This window comes from Engystomops pustulosus, chromosome 2 (genome assembly GCF_040894005.1).
Source record: "Engystomops pustulosus chromosome 2, aEngPut4.maternal, whole genome shotgun sequence".
In the NCBI taxonomy this organism is placed as follows: Eukaryota; Metazoa; Chordata; class Amphibia; order Anura; family Leptodactylidae; genus Engystomops; species Engystomops pustulosus.
In genome coordinates this window covers 102,083,156-102,102,190 of record NC_092412.1, presented here as the reverse complement: position 1 = coordinate 102,102,190, position 19,035 = coordinate 102,083,156, and the positions used below count along the sequence as shown (strand labels likewise).

General features: G+C 40.0%; 1 protein-coding gene across 1 annotated transcript in view; it reads left to right on the top strand.

Annotated features, from left to right (window-relative positions):
* Positions 1-19,035, top strand: part of RASA3 (RAS p21 protein activator 3) — a 155,233-nt gene that overhangs the window by 59,498 nt on the left and 76,700 nt on the right. The window contains exons 3-4 of the mRNA XM_072135786.1: positions 6,945-7,048; positions 17,995-18,089. Coding sequence (XP_071991887.1) covers positions 6,945-7,048; positions 17,995-18,089 — 199 coding nt within the window. The remainder of the gene's footprint in view (positions 1-6,944; positions 7,049-17,994; positions 18,090-19,035) is intronic.

Genomic DNA, 19,035 nt, shown 5'->3' with positions numbered 1-19,035 from the left:
CATACTATAGTATGGGCATAATATGGTAGGATCATGTGTCTGAAAAATAAATAAATAAAAAATAAAAATTCAATTCACCCACTTTCCCTTGAACTGATATAAATATAAATAAACAGTAAAAATGATAAACATCTTGGGTATTGCCAAATCCCCAAATTTCCGCTCTATCAATAAATAATAATGATCGTTCCCGGTGTTTAACCCACTAACAGAAAATAGCGCCCAAAGTCGAAAATGACACTTTTTTGCCATTTTGTAAAATATAAAAAATTCTATAAAAATTCTATAAAAATTTATCAAAAGGCCGTACAGTCCTAAAAATTGTAGCATTGAAGACTTCATCAAAAGTCGCAAAAAATGACAACACACACATCCCTGTATATTGAAGTATGAAAAACTCATTAGCGCCAGAAGATGGCAAAATGAAGGATTTAAAATTTTTGTAAATGTATGAAAGCATAAAACCTATATACCCTATATACCCGTGTATAAGCCGAGTTTTTCAGCATAAAAAATGTGCTGAAAAACGTCCCATCGGCTTATTCACGAGTCGCAACGAGTTAAAAAATAATAAACTTATATACTCACCCTTCGGTGGCCCCGATCTGCAGCTCTGTCCCCCGATGTCCTCTTCTGCAGCTCTGCTCCCCCGATGTCCTCTTCTGCAGCTCTGCTCCCCCGATGTCCTCTTCTGCAGCGCTGCTCCCCCGATGTCCTCTTCTGCAGCGCTGCTCCCCCGATGTCCTCTTCTGCAGCGCTGCTCCCCCGATGTCCTCTTCTGCAGCGCTGCTCCCCCGATGTCCTCTTCTGCAGCGCTGCTCCCCCGATGTCCTCTTCTGCAGCGCTGCTCCCCCGATGTCCTCTTCTGCAGCGCTGCTCCCCCGATGTCCTCTTCTGCAGCGCTGCTCCCCCGATGTCCTCTTCTGGCTTCCCGGCGCCTCTTCTGCCTTCTGTACATCGCGCTAGGCACCGCCATTGCTGTCACCCGGGCGCCCAGCACAATGCACAGAAGACGGCCCCCGGAATCCAGAAGAGGACCCGAGCGGACATCGGGGGAGCAGCGCTGCACATCGGGGCCAACGGAGGGTGAGTATTTAAGTTTATTATTATTTTTTTTTTAATGCTGGGCTGGGCAGTGCTGTATACTACTGGGGGCAGGCTGGGCAGTGCTGTATACTACTGGGGGCAGGCTGGGCAGTGCTGTATACTACTGGGGGCAGGCTGGGCAGTGCTGTATACTACTGGGGGCAGGCTGGGCAGTGCTGTATACAACTGGGGCAAGCTGGGCAGTGCTGTATACTACTGGGGGCAAGCTGGGCAGTGCTGTATACTACTGGGGGCAAGCTGGGCAGTGCTGTATACTACTGGGGGCAAGCTGGGCAGTGCTGTCTACTACTGGGGGCAAGCTGGGCAGTGCTGTCTACTACTGGGGGTAGGCTGGCTATATACTGGGGGGGGGGGTCTGTCACCAATCCATTTCCCACCCTCTGCTTATACTCAAGTCAATAGGTTTTCCCAGTTTTTGGTGGTAAAATTAGGGGTCTTGGCTTATACTCGGGTCGGCTTATACCCGAGTATATACGGTAAATGTGCTATCCCCCGTGATTGTACCGACCTAAAAAATAATGTAGTAATTTGCGGCGTGCAGTGAAAGCTGTAAAAATCCAAGGCCACAAGAAAACGCCACAAATGCATTTGTTCACCAATTGCACTAGATTTTAGGTTTTTTTTTTTTTGCATCCCAGTACATACAGCCACTATGAATTGCAATTTGTTACGCAGAGAACAAGCTTTCATAGTTTCTTACATGGAAAAATAAAAAAGTTATTCATTTTTGAAGGTGGGGAGTGAAAACTGCAAAAAAAAACAAAGGGCCTGGTGGTTAAGGGGTTATTGATGATTTTCTGGTTGACCTCCTACATGCAAAGTGTTTTTAATACCTTATACCTTAGATTTAATAAAAGCTAGCCTTTTTGTTCAGGATTGTTTTATGATGGTAAATGGCTAACTGCAGTATATGTTATGGATACACAGTACAAACCAGCTGAAGGGTCTACTTAGAACATTGTTGTATCAGAGCTGGGGGTAAACGGTTCAATTTCATGTAGTTGCTGGACAGGTTTGACTAGGCTTTGACCTGCAAATACTTCTGATTCTTGTCCTTCAGATTCAGATAATGAATGCAATGTCATGTTTGTTGTTTCAGTTCTCTATATTTATTGCCATCTAAACTAGGTAATTTAAAAAAAAAAAAAAAAAAAAAAGCTGTAATGAGATTAAACACAAAAATAGCTTTTATTCCAAAGACAAACATATACACTACTTGGATAAAAGTCTGAGCAAAAAACCCTGTAGGCATTCTGTTGTTTTTGGTAGGGGTAAGGCCCTTATGACTTGTGTCCCTAAGGAGGATTGTTATGATGGTTGTCTTTGTTTTTCTTCCTTTAAAAGTTTTGTATGACACATTTCTCTATGCCCAAACTTCTTGATTACCGTATATACTCGAGTATAAGCCGAGGCCCCTAATTTTACCACAAAAACCTGGTAAAACCTATATATTTTTTACTCGAGTATAAGCCGAGTTTGGGTTTTCAGCACATTTTTTTTGTGCTGAAAAACTAGGCTTATACTCGAGTATATAAGGTATGTTTCAAAATCATTAGGACACATGTATACCACTTTATTTCTTTTGGAACTAGAAATATCCCAAAATGTAGTCAGTGGGGCACATTTACTTGCATTGCAACCCACTTTTTTTGGGCGGTGCCCTATCTTTAATGGGGAAAATGGCTTGCACAGGTAGTTAAAGGGAACCTACCACCACAAATCTACCTATAAAGGTAGATCGGGTGGTAGGTGGATTAATGGGACATGAGGATAGCCCTTTTAAGGGCTAATCCTCACGTCCTCGCATTTTTTTTTTAGTAACTTTTATTAGACTTGTATGCAAATTTTCTTATGCGGCTACTGGGACGCGGAGTAGCCGCATCTGAGGTTACATGGCACAGCTACTCCACGCCCCGGTAGCCTCTTTTTCCCCTCCTACTCACCATCTTCGGCGCGCAGCTTCCTGCATGGTCACTGCTCCAAAGCCGGGGCTGCACAGGCGCGAGGATCGTCAAACGAGGGCACGCAGCTTCCTCGTAGCTGCGCGCCAAAGATGGTGAGTAGGAGGGGAAAAGAGGCTACCGGGGCGTGGAGTACCCCCGCCATGTAACCTCAGATGCGGCTACTCCACGCCCCAATAGCCGCATAAGAAAATTTGCATACAAGTCTAATAAAAGTTACTAAAAAGTGCGGGGACGTGAGGATTGGCCATTAAAAGGGCTATCCTCACCTCCCATTGATCCACCTACCACCCGATCTACCTTTTATAGGTAGATTTGTGGTGGTAGGTTCCCTTTAAGTACCTGTTGCACACAACCCTTTTTTTAGGCACAGCTGCGCTGGCTTCCATGCGACACAATTTTGGGCGCATGCTGTCGGATGATCCGACTGATTCGGACCGAGCGCAGGATTTAACTTTCAAATTGTGTTTCTAGCACTAACATGCACCACTAAAAAGATGGTAAACTCTGTCGGATCTGAGCGGGAAGTGTCACATTCGTGATATCGGGCACAATCTTGGTGAATCGCGGCACAGTGCATTTGAGTCGGACAATGCACTTTCTGTGAACTCCGGTGGCAGGGTAAGTAAATGTGCCACATTGATGGTGGAGTTCTAAAAGTATAGCTTCCGGAGCATTAAAGGGGTATTCTGGGAATATGAACGTATGATACAAAAACCCATGATGCTATAAATAAATAAATACAACAATACTCAATGTCATTAGTCAAAAAATGGAGCTTAAATAGTTTGATTTTATGATTTACAAAATTTATGGCCTCTCTAAAGTAGGTGGAGTTATCACTAAGATGGCCGCCACTGTATTCTAAAAGTTCCATGATGCTTTAGTTCTCACTAACTCCTCCTCCCTCTTTTATGCTCTGCTCCCGGTGATGATATAACACTTTCTTGCTCTGTTACCATAGTAATGATGTGTAACTGCCATGCCTGCACATCACCATAACACTGGCCATACTTGATGCGCTTCAACCAACCGACTACAGCCAAACATAGTGGTGATCACATGACCTGCCCTAGCAGCCATCTTCTGTCCTGTGTCTGCTCCGCAATGGACCGCGCAGAGGAAATTAACGGACTGATTAAAGGGCCAGTAGCATTTTGATTCTTCCGTCACAGTCTGTCATCAGCTTTTTTTCTGCTAACGGGAGCAAAATTTTAAACAACAACTAACACATCAGCTTATATTTCGAGTACCCATTTGTATATGAATTATGCTTATTCCTGGAATACCCCTTTAACTTTGAAAGCTAGATTGGTTGTTGGATGTCGTGCACATTGTCCATTAGTAGCCTTAGAAATGTAGAACTGTAGATTAGCAGTAGCTTCTATGGATGTGCCCTTGTGTATTGTGCCAATGTCTACCACTAGTGGCAGCTACTCACGGTAATGGAGAAATTAATTTACCCCTGCATTGAATAATTATTATTGATTTTGTTTATGTAGCTTGTGATTTAGATATTTTAATTTTGTTGGAAAATATTGATGGCCCAAGATTGGAATTTCTTTGTCATTTGTTCGTTGTGTTGAAATCTGACTGGTACTACAGAGGAAGTGTAAATCTATAGTGTAATATATCTAAAAATATATATTTATATATATTTTTATATATAATATAATTTTTTTTTCATTTTAGTCATCTTCATAATTTTGGAGTATTCACAACAACTGCATTGTGCAAAATGACTGTGACTATATTTGATGTTTGTGTTACTTTAGACTGTAGTAGATCTCACAACATTCTTGATGGACTGGACATTGTCACATTGGAAAGTATGACTCTGTGTTCTTTATGCTGTGTCTTACTGAAAATCTCAAGCCTCAGTTCCCAAATAAACCACATCCCAAAATTAATACTTTTTGCTTTCTTGTGAGGTGTCTGCTTGTATTTAGAAAGAAAACCTGTTGTAGTAGTAGACCCTTCTTAGCCCATGTTCACATCTCGTTTTTTGGAAACCTTTTTGGAAAGCTCCTGTCATACATGCTGAACATGTACTGACAGATGGAAGCATCCTTTTAGGCACCCAAGGATGAAAATGCATGGAAAACTGTGTTTCTGCTGGGAAAAAAACCATATACGCTCAGCGGATTCCCTTACAACCTATGGGGAGATGGATCCCTCAGAGCTGAAGCTGGGGATAGATGCCATTCAATGTTCAATTTGGATATTCCCTCAGAGATGTAACTGTCTATAAATGGAGATACCTTGAACATTGTCAGCAGCAAATCACTGCCTGCTGCCATTGTTCACTCCTCCTGTTTTTGGGTGATCGTGAGCTTGCTAAACATATCCCACTGTATAGGTACACTACTGCTAAAAAGTTTGGTGTCACCCAGACAATTTTGTATATTCAATGAAAACTCATGCCTTTTATTTTTCAAATGAGTTGCAAAATGAATAGAAAATATAGTCCAGACGTTTACAAGGGTTTTCTTTTTCTTTTCATTCAAACTTTCTGTTCATCAAAGAATGATCCTTTTGCTGCAATTACAACATTGTAGACCTTTGGAATTCTAGCTGTTAATTGGCTGGGTAATCTGGAGAAATTCCACCCCATGCTTCCAGAAGCCCCTCCTACAAGTTGGATTGGCTTGATGGGCCCTTTTTGCGTACAATACGGTCAGGCTGCTGCCACAACAGCTCAATTGGGTTTAGATCTGGTGACGGGCTGGCCACTCCATTACAGATAGAATACCAGCAGCCTGCTTCTTCCCTAAATAGTCCATGCATTATTAATATATTGTGAGGTGTTGGTTTCTCAAACCAGATACTCTAATGTACTTGTCTTGTTGCTTAGTTGGCATTGAGGCCTCCCACTTTTTTCTATTGTGGTTTGAGCCTGTTTGTACTCTCCTATGAAGGGAGTAGTACACACTGTTGTAGGAAATCTTAAATTTCTTGGCAATTTTGTTTCATGGCCTACATTTCTAACAATAGATTGAGTTTCACATGAAAGTTTTTTTTTTTTTTTCTGGCCATTGTGAGAGTTTCATAGTTTCAGCTGTGTTAGCACACTTGAACAAAACAAGCGTTTTCAAGGGTCTTTTAAACATCCATTCGACTTCTTACACAGTTGGCAAACACAATGTACCATTAAACCACTGGGGTGGTGGTTGTTGGAAATGGACATATATACATGTAAATATTGCATTAAAAACATAGGCGTTTGCAGCTAGAATCGTCATTTACCACATTAACCATGTATACCGTGTATTTATGATTACTTTCATGTTGGCATCATTGAAAGAAAATTTTGCTTTTCTTTCAAAAATAAGGAAATTTCTAACTGACTTCAAATTTTAAGTTTAAAATTCTGTTTACATTGGAGAGAAACCAGCATTTTTCTCACAAAACTGTATGCAATATGTTGTAGAAGAGGGGGGGAGTAGAGTTAATTGTATTATTATTTTGGGATTCTGAAAATCGGAATTACATTTATTTTAATTAAATCTATTCTCATTCCAGCTTCAGAGTCAGGTCGTTTGGTTTTACTCATTGATTGACAGCTGTCTGTGTACGGGTGTGTGTTCATAGATTGCTGTCAGTTACTGCTTAGTACTGTATACTGGACTCCTGAGCATAAAAGAAATCCAAGTTATTCTGAAACGTTTTACCACAAAACTACACTAAATATTAATTTAATCAGCACTTTCTGCTTTTATTTTGATTTCATGTCCTAATCACCTAGGGAAGACTGATGTTGTGTGGAAGAACCATTGATACTTGAGGAAATACTACACAGGATTCTTATGAACTAGGGATTATGTTGTGTGAGGTATTTATCACACTCATTTGAAAGTGTTTTTCTTCCCTTTTCAGCCCGTTTTACGGAGAAGATTTTTATTGCGAGATTCCAAGAAACTTTCGCCATCTCTCCTTTTACATATTTGACAGAGATGTGTTTCGCAGGGATTCCATCATGGGTAAGTGTTATGATATTTGTAAATTACTAAAATGCATGCAATTAATCTTAAAGACCATAAATGAAGTGCACCTAGGTGTACTTGCAGGCCAAAAGTCAGAGGTTATACATGATTTTTCCTAGTTTGTAGGGAAAAGTGATTTAAAGGACAACTACCTTCACTGCCCTCATTTACCAGCTTGTTGAGTTTTTTAGGGGATAGCAAAGTGTTTTTTTTTTTGTTTTTTTTAAAGCATGAATATGCTTTACTCTATAAACATATTCAGCTGTAGACCCCCAGTCTCAATATTCCCCCCTCGCCCTGCAGTTGCTGATGCGCAGATAGCCAATGATGGCGCCCGGCTGTCTGCAAGTCTTGTGATCCAGGCTAGATGGTATGATCATAAGACTTGCAATCATACTGTCCAGCCGGCTGCATTGGATCGTGAGACTTGCAGACAGCCGGGTGACGTCGGCGAGCAGGTGGAGGGGTTAATATTGGGAGACTGGGGGTGTGCATATTTTATGAGCCAGTGTAGCCAAGAGGTGCTCCAGTTAAAGTGAGCACAGTGTACCGTTGGCAAGTCTGATGGTAGATGTCCTTTAAGGATCTTTTTTGTTCCTGCTCTTTATATCTGATCCCTTCTTGACCTGATTTCTAGAGACTTTCATCAGCTGATGTTACTGTAGAAAGCCAGAGATCCCAAACGAAGTATCATGTTGTGCCTTTGAAAACAAATTACGACAGACGTTTCATTTTGTGCCTTCAGTGAAATTTTGGGGTTAGGTGACAAAATACATGATCTAGCTTTTCTATGAAATTTCTTCACAGTACTACAAATTTTTCAAAGTAAGGTTAATACCATTTATTTTATTTAATGGATTGTGTAGCATTTATAAATGAGATTTGTTCTTCAAAAAGCTGATTTCTTTCTGCCAGGAATTTCTACATACAGTTAATGTGAAAATCCCCAATTGTGTTCCTGTCTCGCAGATTCCTATTTATCATCTTTGTTTTATGGATTAAGGGTATTTAGAGCCTTCAAAACTTGGCAAAAATCTGTACTCTGTGTATTGGCATTTACATTGGAAATGCAATTTATTTTAATCCTGATTTATCTGTTTATCGGATGAAAATTATTTTAGGGAACTGCACATTGGTTTCTGTGTAATTTTTCAATAATGGCTGGTTGTTGGACATGAAGAAAAGTAGATTAACCTAGAAAATCAAAATGTGGAAACTCCAGACTTTGGCGCAGGTTCTCCTGCTTTTGCACATATTCCAGGAAAAGGTCTTCCTTAGTTATTATATAACTCTCTTTTGAGTGCTATGTAGTAAATAGAGGCAGTGATTGTTCTCAGGCATGCAGAGCTGCTGGCTATTCCCAGTACAGCTCTGCTAGGAACTGCAGCTCATATGCAATTTATAGAATTAGAAATTGAAAACCTAAATCAAATTTTTTTTTTTTTCTTAAATTAATCTGGTCAGAATTCGAAATGTAAAAGCCTTACTGAGGCTTTATTTATTTCTTTCTTTTACATTTTCACTTCTCAGACAACATACAGTTTAAAGAAATACATGGTTATCCATTAAAGGGAAGAGATATTCTAGTAAGGGAAAATACTGGTTCCAGACAAGACTGCACATTCACAACCGCGCACACATCAGACATCAATACATTTGCAGAGAGTTAATCTACTTCCAGGTCAAAAGCTGTCCGCACAGAGATCCACAAGTCCCAAATCCAAGACAATCTATCTGGGGTAGCCTTGGCTGCATAGGTTAGCTTATATAATGGGGGATCAGCATTTATTTATGCAATTAAAGTCATGTGGAAAAACATCCCACATTGTGTACACTCATCTGAGGAGAGCCTGCGCTGGGAGAGTAAAATAAACTTGATGGAGCCACTTAACTTTGATCAAACGATCACAGGCACGGATGACTGTATTACACCAGTTATGAACTAATTCTTTGTAATGAGAATCCTGCAGAGCTGGGATATCTCACTCTCTGCTATATATTACAACTTTTCCCATTTACCACGCCCCATGCCTTATGCCTTGTCACTATTCAGCAATTCATGTCATGTGACAAGGGTGATGTCATCTATGGTCCTTTTCCCCCCTAAAATTTGCAATTTCTACCCCATGTATGCATCTGATGACTTGAAATCACAGCATGCCTCCATGAACTTCTAGTTTTCCCCATCCTCAAAAGCTATGGATGTCTTTTGCATGTTAGATTTATTACAGTAGCTAAGACTGTTTGATAAATGTGGCAAATGATGCCACTAATATCTGCAGTGAATACGTGACTTTTTAGTTAATAATTTGCACAAAAGTCGCAACAAGTTCCTACATTTTTTTATGTGCCAGAAAAGCAATGAAGTGGATTTCTAGCAGGTTGAAAATTCACAGCTCATAAATCAGTCTAGTACACCTAGATCCACATGATACATCTGGAATAAGTTGTCTGAAGTGGAAAGTGGAGTAGGTGGGAAAAAAAGGTGCGAAATTGGTGTAAGTAGGCAAGGTGAGGCTATAAAGTCACTCAAAAAATCTAAATTCCCAGGTCCTGATGGGTTTTCCAATTTTTATTACAAGAAATACTCTAACGTCTTATTACCCCATCTAGTACAACATAGAATTGTACAATAATGCCAGAATAATCATCCAATACCCCTTATTAATGGATGTCGAGCTTCTCACAAAGCTCTTGGCTAATCCAATCAATCCCTTTTTAGAGGCTTGATAGACTTGATATCTGGTACAAACTAGATGGGATTACACTCGGCCTAAACAAGCCATGTGCCTGGAGATTGATATCCATAAAATATTTGGCTCCCTCCAATGCGACTATCTTTTTTTATATCCTTATGGGGCGTTTGTCTGATAATCTTACCAATATTGTGTACTCTCTATTCTATTCTTCCCCCACAGCTGTCAAAGGTTTATGTCTGATCCGATCGCAATTAAGTGTGGGACCAGACCGGGGTGTCCCTTTTTCCTATACTATTTATATTTGCTATGGAGCTCTCGGCCCACCTGCTCATAATGAATCACAATATTAAATGTATTGCGGTTGGTGGCAGGGTACACAAGTGTGCTCTATTCGCAAATGATATCCTGTTTCTGCCAAAATCTCCTCTAACTTCTTTGCCTAACCTATATCAAGTTTTAGACAAATTAGTGTCTCAGGCCTTAATACTAACCATGACAAATCCGGAGAACACTTCACTGCCATACCCTCAGAATGCCGGACCGAGCTTACATCGGTCTGGCGTATTCATGAGGGGGCGGTACGAGGACGCGGTGGCTGCTGCATGAAGCCTGGCAGTCACCGCCGGCCTATGGCGTAGGAGGGGGATCTAGGGAAGAAGCAGTGCCTCGACCGCTGCCTCATAATTAAGCCTGACCGCTGTAAGCTCGGTCTGGTGTTCTCATGGTATGACAGTACAGTGTTCAGAGATTCCGATAAAGCTAGCAGTTTAACACTGCTAATAATGGTGTAGTGCTAGAAGCTGGATTCGCCCACTGTGTGGTCATCGGGGGGCGGCAATCGGTTGCCGTGACAGCCTTGGGTCTTACAGTAGTATGCCAGTATATGGTAGGATCAATCAGACAATCTAGGGTTAAAGTCGTACAGTGCTAAAAATGGTAGCATTAAAAACCTCATCAAAAGGCCCAAAAAATTACACCACCCACAGCTTCATACAAACAAGTATGAAAAAGTTATTAGTGCTAGAAATGGCAAAATGAATATTTTTTTTTTCTTTTTGTACAGGATGTTTTAATTCTTGTAAATGTATGAAAACTTTATAAAACCTGTATAAATTTGCTATCCCTGTGATCGCACCGACCCAAACAGTGAAGTAGTTATGACATGATAAAATCCAAGCCCACAAGAAAATGGTGCAAATGCATGTTTTCACCATTTTCACTGCACTTGGAATTCACAGTACATGGCATGGAATGTTAAATACCGTCATTATAAAGTGCAATTTTGCAATTTAGCATTTATACAGATCTTTAAAAGGAAAAATAAAAAAGGTATAGATTTCTGAAGGTAGGGAGAAAAAAAAATGCAAGAATGAAAAAGGGCCTCGGCAGGAAGGGGTAAAATAAGCAGCAGGAGATTTCTAGATGGCCTGGGCATCTCTTAGGGACAGACAGGTTGGGTTAAATTTTTGGCAAGTGTAAATACATTGAAATCACAGAATTTAACATACACAATTCACATGAATATTGCAGGATATCAATGTTGATTTTTTTTTTTTTTTTTTAACCCTCAACACTTGCAAAAAAAGATATGACTAAACCACAAGCCATCAGTGCCTGTACTTGCATGTGTACACCTGGAAGGAGACCTACTGTCACCTTTCTCTGCTGAGGCAGAAAATAAAAGCATTTTATATTTCTACAGTAAATAAGTCACATGCTTCATAAATGTACAACCAAAATAAAAGGCCAGAATCTTTATTTAAGTCAGCGCTTTTTATAGCACAGCCGGCAGCATTACAAGATGCGGAAGTGAGGAGAACCCAGTCTAGCTGTTGGAATGCACAAGTTAGTTCAGGTTTCTCTGCGTGACAGGTCATGGTAATGCCTCCACTCAAAAGGCAGACTGGTTGGTTATTTATTGCCAATGCTTCTGTTTCTAGAACACACATGACTTTTTATTTTGGCCCGAAAATCTGTGGGAACATAAATATAGGTATTCAGAAATAATGTGTTCCCTGAACATCTTGGAGCTAGTTGGCATCAGATCATTTCTGCAGCATCTTAAAGGAACATCAGTGATCCATCATCCTGTGATGTAAACATAAGATAGCATGAATAAAATAACAAATATTGTGTAAATGGGTTCCTTCTATTTTGTTTATGGATGTAGTGATAGTGCCCCAACAGATCACAAGAAAGGGGGTCCAATGTACCCCCCTCAAACCCAATGCAGCACCACCGCAAGCATTCGCAAGCTACCCCGTTCATCTCTATTGAGTTGATGGTGATTGATGAGAACGGAACTTGGCAATCCTTGTTGCACCACGGAGATGGCTGGAGCAGCCGGTCGTGCACGTGCAGGCTACCCCGTTCATCTCCATGGAGCTAACAAATCATTACCAATCTCCGTACTTGGCAATCACCATCAACTCAATAGAGATGAATGGGGGGCAGCCTGCACATGCACGACTGGCTGCTACAGCCATCTCAGTGGTGTGACGGGGGTACATCGAACCCCCGTTCTAGCCATCTGTGGGGTTCCCATCACTGAGACCCCCACCGATCAGCAAGTTAGACCCTACCCTGTGTATAGGGCCTAACTTGCTTCATAGGAAAACCCATTTTTAAGCTTTAACAGAGTAGTAATAAGACCCTAATAGGGTAACCCATATTGTTCTTACCCTGTTAAAGTTTGATCTTTGTAGACGGGAGCCACGGGTCACCGCTCGCCACGCCATGCATCAGAACTTCTACTGATGTCCCATGTCCTGCTGGCATCTGGTGGATAAAAGGGGACTGTGCAGTCACGACTCTCTGTGGTTGGAGGAGCATGCCAATGACCCAGGGGGGGTAACGTGACCCATGCCTCTCAAAGTGAAAAACTAACTTTAAACAAATTAAATGTGATATGGATGACACAATTGGGGTTTTATACTTACCCTGTTAAAGTTTGATGTAAGAGGCTAACCCTTTTAATAAATTACATAAGTGAAATTCAGCAGAGATTGTACTGCAGAATCCCCACTGCAAAAACCACCCCAAAGCTGATGGAAGACTTTTCTGCAGACCCTTTTGCCTTTAAAATCCATGGGGAACACCAATACTCAATAACATTTACAACATTTTAATGTTTAAAATCTGCAGCACAGTTCAGAATTTTCATGCAGCAGGTGGAAAGAATTTTTTCTATCCCATTCACTTTGTAGAAGAGTAAACTGCACAGGTAGCGACATTTGAACAACTGTGAAGAGACATTGGGGGAGATTTATTAATCTGTACACGACAGAATTATGTCATAGTTTGCGCTAAAAAAAAAGTCTGCATCAAGTTTATAAAGGGTTTTAGACAGTTTTCTGGCTCTCCTACGATTAGTTCGATAAAAGGGGCGTGGTATAAGAAAGGGGGCGTGGACGTGCATCCAAAAGGTCCGTGTGCCAGAAATACTGCTGACTCGACAGAATTGTCCTAATTATGGCAACTAATAGGAAGTGCAGAGTATGACTAGACAGTCTTATACTATGAGCGATTTATCAACCAGCATTGGGCACTTTTATAAATCTGGTGCAGAATAAGACTGTCTAGTCATACTCTGCACTGTCTAACCTCAGGACACTTTATAATTATATAATTCTGCCCCATTGTTTGCTCCAGGTTTTTTCCCAGTCTAAGGCTACATTCACACTGCCATTGCCCATCGTACTGTAGCCCCACTCCATACGAATGTATGGTGCACAACGCTCTATTCCGGAGAAAGTTGGACATGTGTTGTGCACCGTACGGCTCCCGTTGGGCGCTGTGTGCCCATTGCCGTCTATGGGGGACGTATATATCGGCCATATATACGTCGGCCATATATACCTCCCCCCATGCGGCAGTGTGAATGTAGCATAAGGCTTCTTGTAAACAAACATACTGCCCCGCACAGGAGAGAGGATGGGGGAGGGCTGCCGATACCTATATATAGTCCTATATTTTTTCTGTGCATGTTCGTGGTATGGTGATCACATGTGCTCACCACACCATGACCCCAAGGTGTCAATGGGGACCAAAATCCTACTGCAAACTGTCTGTCCAGATATCGTCCCCCCACATGCAGGAGGCTTTAGGTTAGCTTCACACAAAAAGCTTTTTTTTTTTTTTCCCGTTAAAGCCATAAAGCCGTATCGAGGCCCTGCCTGTGTCATCCTTGCCTGCAGTTCTGCTACCATGTTAATACCCAAGAATGTGCACACGATCTTGAACGGAGAGGAGGTTAATAAAAAAAAAACATTGTGCCGTGAAAAGAATGTGATAATGGCTAAAAAGAAATCTAATCTGTCCAAGCTGAATTTGTCCCTCAAATACTGGACATCTGTAAAGAGGGGGTTATTGAAACATGGCATGACTGGACAACTACTTACTATGTGTTGCTTAATTCTCTAAGCATCCGTGATCCCCATTAATGGAACAAACACTTAAAGTACACTAAGACCATCATTACCTCTATTACACGTAACAATGGTAAATAATGATGTTCAACTGCAGTAAGCCCATCATATATACATACCATATTTCGTTATAAGTTTCCCTACATCCTTTTATACACACAATAATTTTGCCTGCTGTTTTGGGATGTCCAATTTTTTCACACTTTGTGTTACTACTTGGTAAGAGACAATTCAGGTCTCTCTTACTCATATTCACAGCTCAGTCTTGTTTAACCTTCTGTCCTGCTTATCATTTTGAGGGGAATGGGTTCCACAATTTAGTCGGTGCAGTGAAGCACAAAATGAACAATTTGGAGCCTCTATAAGAACCGTATTGCTGTCACATTGGTAAATGAGGTATTCTCTTTCACCTGTACACTGCGGACACCAGACGGGTGATTGCATGAGAATGGCTTCTCACAAAATCTGTTGGCAAACTGTAAGGCAATACTAAAACCCCAAACATTGGAAGTACTATATGCTTCAGATGTGTGATCTACTTTAAAAATACATAATTATCTTTATAGAGCGAAGAGTGTGTTCAGAAAGGACAGATAAAACTGCATCAGGAAAAAATTGGACTTCCAATTATGTTAAACTCATTTAATACTGTTTTAATAATAATGTTGTTGGGAACATGGCAGCAGAAATTGAACTAATAAGCCGCTACCATTATGTTGTCAAGAAGCTGAACACCTTCCAGATCGTGTTACTTTCATGTGGTGGCATTTTCCAGAAAATCAACTTTGAAGGGAGATGTAAACTAGTTGTATAAAGTCAAGGAGGTGGAGATTGTAACACTGAAGTCGAGCTCTTTTCCTCAGAAAACCACATTCACTGTAATTTATGGACCTACATCCAGACATCACTAACCAGATCTTATGAAGTCCAAAGTGATTTCAATCACAGCGGAGAAGTGTGGCGTTCAGAGCACCCTACCTTGACTTTGGTGTTAAACTCTCCGCCTCCTTGACTTTATTCAACCAATTTACCGCACACTCAAAAGTTGATTTTCTGGATGATGTCACCACACTGGGAGATGAAAGAAACCCAAACCAGGTGGCCTCATGATGCTTGATAATTTAGTGGTAGTGGTTTATTAGGCCAATTGCTAATCACAGCTTCCCTTTAAGATCATTTAATTGATTAAACATATAAACAAATACATCCATGTCTAAAACTGGAGAAAAATTATTTTATTTTTAATGTTAACCAATACCAAATGTACCCTTAGCCTACCTGCACATGAATGTGAACATTCTCAGGACGTAAACAACAGACCTGTGTGTTGTTGGTGTGTGAGGTGTGCTCATGGGCAGAAGACGGTAGAAATATCCTTTTCTTAATCCTTTATTATTTAAAATTGGACAAACTTCATGCTTCTGTTTTCTTTATAGAGATGACATTGAATCTTATATTTCTAAATGCATCAGGGATTTGATCCAAGATGGGGGTTTTTGAAGTGAGACGCCCATTCGTTTCTCTGTGTGACTTATCTCTGCCTCCACAGCCATATGCAAATGAGCTGAAGAGTCTTTTTGACTATTTTTGTACAGGTAAACAAGAGCGTTTCAACATAAAAGATGGCATATTAGAAATTATATTTATTCCCTACCTCAGGGAGCTGTTAGTTTAATTTCCTTGAATCGCATAGACCGCTAGAGTTTTAATGAGTTTAATGAGAGTGCATATGACCTACAAAGAGGTGGGCAGGGGCCCTGTCATCCAGAACAAACTTGGCAATGATATGGCATGGAGCAGCTGGCATTCAAGAGAAATCCATCTGGGGGCATTTTTAAGAGTAGCTATAGGGCATATTGTAAAATTGGGCTGCTTTGTAGTATAGGACAAAATTAGGAAGTGACAGGCCACCTAGTTGTTTGTACCTGAGCATGGTGGAGAGTACGAGAGTAAGCGTGGGCAATTTTTCTTCACCAGGATAGGAATGGACAATGATCTGAAATGGTATAAATCCTTGGTAGGGTCACCATTTTAAGTGTGTGGATCCGACCCAGTCCGAAAAGGAGGGCTTGGACCAATTATTTAAGTCAGCTCGGAATGGTTGTATTAATAGAGCATAATTACAGCAAAACATCATTGATTTGTGGGTCACTAAGCGTACTCCTAGATAAGTTATGTAATGTGGATTATATTTTAACCAATACACTTCGGGTGCATGAAGAGAGCTCATGGGCTATTCGGTAAGTCTTTCCTGTAAATTGCGGGTGTTAACCTGTCGCTCGCTGCCGGCAAAGCTGTCAGCAGCTTAAAAAAAAAAATGGTGCATGGGTGCCGCCATCTTGGTGCAGATTGTCTCTCCCCATGTCAACGGCTTGTATTGTAATATTTTTAGTGACATAACTTAATCATTTGTATATGTCATGAGAAAAATATGTTTTTAGTGTAACTATAATTAAAATGTATTTCAATAACAACAGGGTGCGAAACATGAATCCGATATGATCTTAAAATAGGACTGTCCATTAAATGTGAAGACTAGTGTTTTAAAGTGCAATTATCTCTATTAATAATAATTTCCTGGGATTGTTAGAGATAAACACAAATGTTGCATTGTCAAATTATAGTATGGTATTAAACAAGGTCGCCTTGTTCTCAGCCAGTGACTTCTTCCGTCAGCAAACAATAAGCAAGATGTCCCTCTCTTCCATAGGATGTACTCTCCAGCTTCTGAATATTGCTCAGCGAGTGCTAGATGAGATTAAACCGGCCCCAGTGGCGTTCTTGTTACACTCCCTGACCTAGTTTTTTTCTCATTGAGTTGTGGTGACTGTATTACAGTTTGTTTTAAATTTATGTATTTTTTTTTCTTACTCTTCATTTTACATCATCTCATTGGATCAGGTTTTTTTCCTTATTTTAAAGATTTATTTATATATTTTTGCAACCTGGCTGTATAACATCAATATAGCATGGAGTTGTATATTCATAGTAACCAGTTTTAAATGTATTATATTTAAATTATCAACTACAAAATTCCTTATGTCAGTGTCCTCTGAGATCCAAGATGCCATTGTTACAATATAGAAGTTGTATTGGTAATGTGAACAGAGCTAACCAGTGTTAAAGCTTAGATTCGGGCTATTTTCACATGAACGTGTACTGTTCTTGGAAAGCAAACAATGGATCCCTGAGCCGTTGTTTGCGGCTGTGTTTCATCGGTATATGAGGTTTATTCACACACTGATGACAATAGGAAAGACTGGAAGTGTTGCAAACTTGGGCAAAAATTGGACCTGCTCTATCATTTGTGGACCGGGCTATTGGCTCTGTCAGGGGACATGGAAACCATTATTGTTTGTGTTGGCCTATAAAAAAGTCTGTGTGCTGTCTGTTGAACCATTATATAGAATGTGGACAAAATTTCAAGTTTGTATGTATGTAGCCTTACTTTTACATACCCTCCCCGAGACATGATAGCATTAGTCTCTAGTTCGGAAAGCGCAGCGGAAACATAAAAATGTTCACACCACTGTTGAACAACTTTAGATCCCCATGGGCAGTAACTCCATGCTCCAATCTCTTGTGCAGATCCAGATTTCCAATTGGAACCTTAACATTATATTCCAATTTCTTACAGAAAAAACAAAATGTCATGGAGCAGCTCATTGAATCTCTTTGCTGCCACTGGGCTTTCCCCAAACTTTCTTGGCACAGAATACAGTAACTGTCTATTTCTTATGAAGGAATAATTTTAGATGTTGAAGAAAGCATTTATTTATGCATTGCTCTGTAATAATTGCTTCTTTTTCTTTTGTAGGCAAAGTAGCAATACTGAAGGAAGATCTTCAAAAATATAACAACAGAGAAACCTGGTTTCAAGTTCAACATGTAGATGCAAATTCAGAAGTACAGGTTAGCTTAAAATATATGTGCTATTCCCTACTCGCTAATATTTAGAAATGTTAAGGTAAATCTAACATTTGTAATGTTGTGTGTTAGGGAAATCTTAACACACACAATCCTATGGCATGCTTTTTCAACTCCATACTGTTTGCATCAGCTCCATACTGTTTGCGTTCTACTATTCACACATGTGCTGTGTACAAACTATTATTACCTATAACACCTGTTACCGTAAGCGCCTTTTGTTGTGTTAAGTTGACATAATTCTTGGGCATGATCTTAATTATCATGGAAAACATGAAATTTACTCTCCGCAGTGTCCTGAAATAACCATATCACATATTGTGTTATGCCAAAATGTAATTTCAGTCTTTCAAAGCCATGTGATGCTCTGTGTATATTAGTAGTATGACATCCAAACGTTCATCTACAAAGACTATAATTGTGTGGTGATTTGGTTAGTGTACTTTGTGAGAATGCTTTGATTTTACAGATGTTCTTACCATATAACAAGATGGAAGATTTCCATTCTATATTTATAGGATAAATATAGTTGGGTTACATTTGTGTGTGTTGTGTGCTCATCAGCTGGTGCTCATTTTATAGACTGTCTGGACATTTGTGATCCACATATTTCCACAAAAGTATGATAAAATTAACTGTATCACGTAGGTAAATTATTTGTACATTGCAACTATGATATTTATCAAAGTGTTTTTCCCATTACTTTTTTTCTCTCCAAGATTTTGGGGCATGATATTACAGCGTATTCTCTATTTTCATGACTATAACAATTGTAGATTCACACTGAAGGCATCAAAACTTTGAATTAACACGTGGAATTATATACTTAACAAAAAAGTGGGAAACAACTGTAAATATGTGTTACAGGGGACATTATTCATAACTGAACCCTCTGCTCTATTATTATATATATTACATATAGTGTAAATGT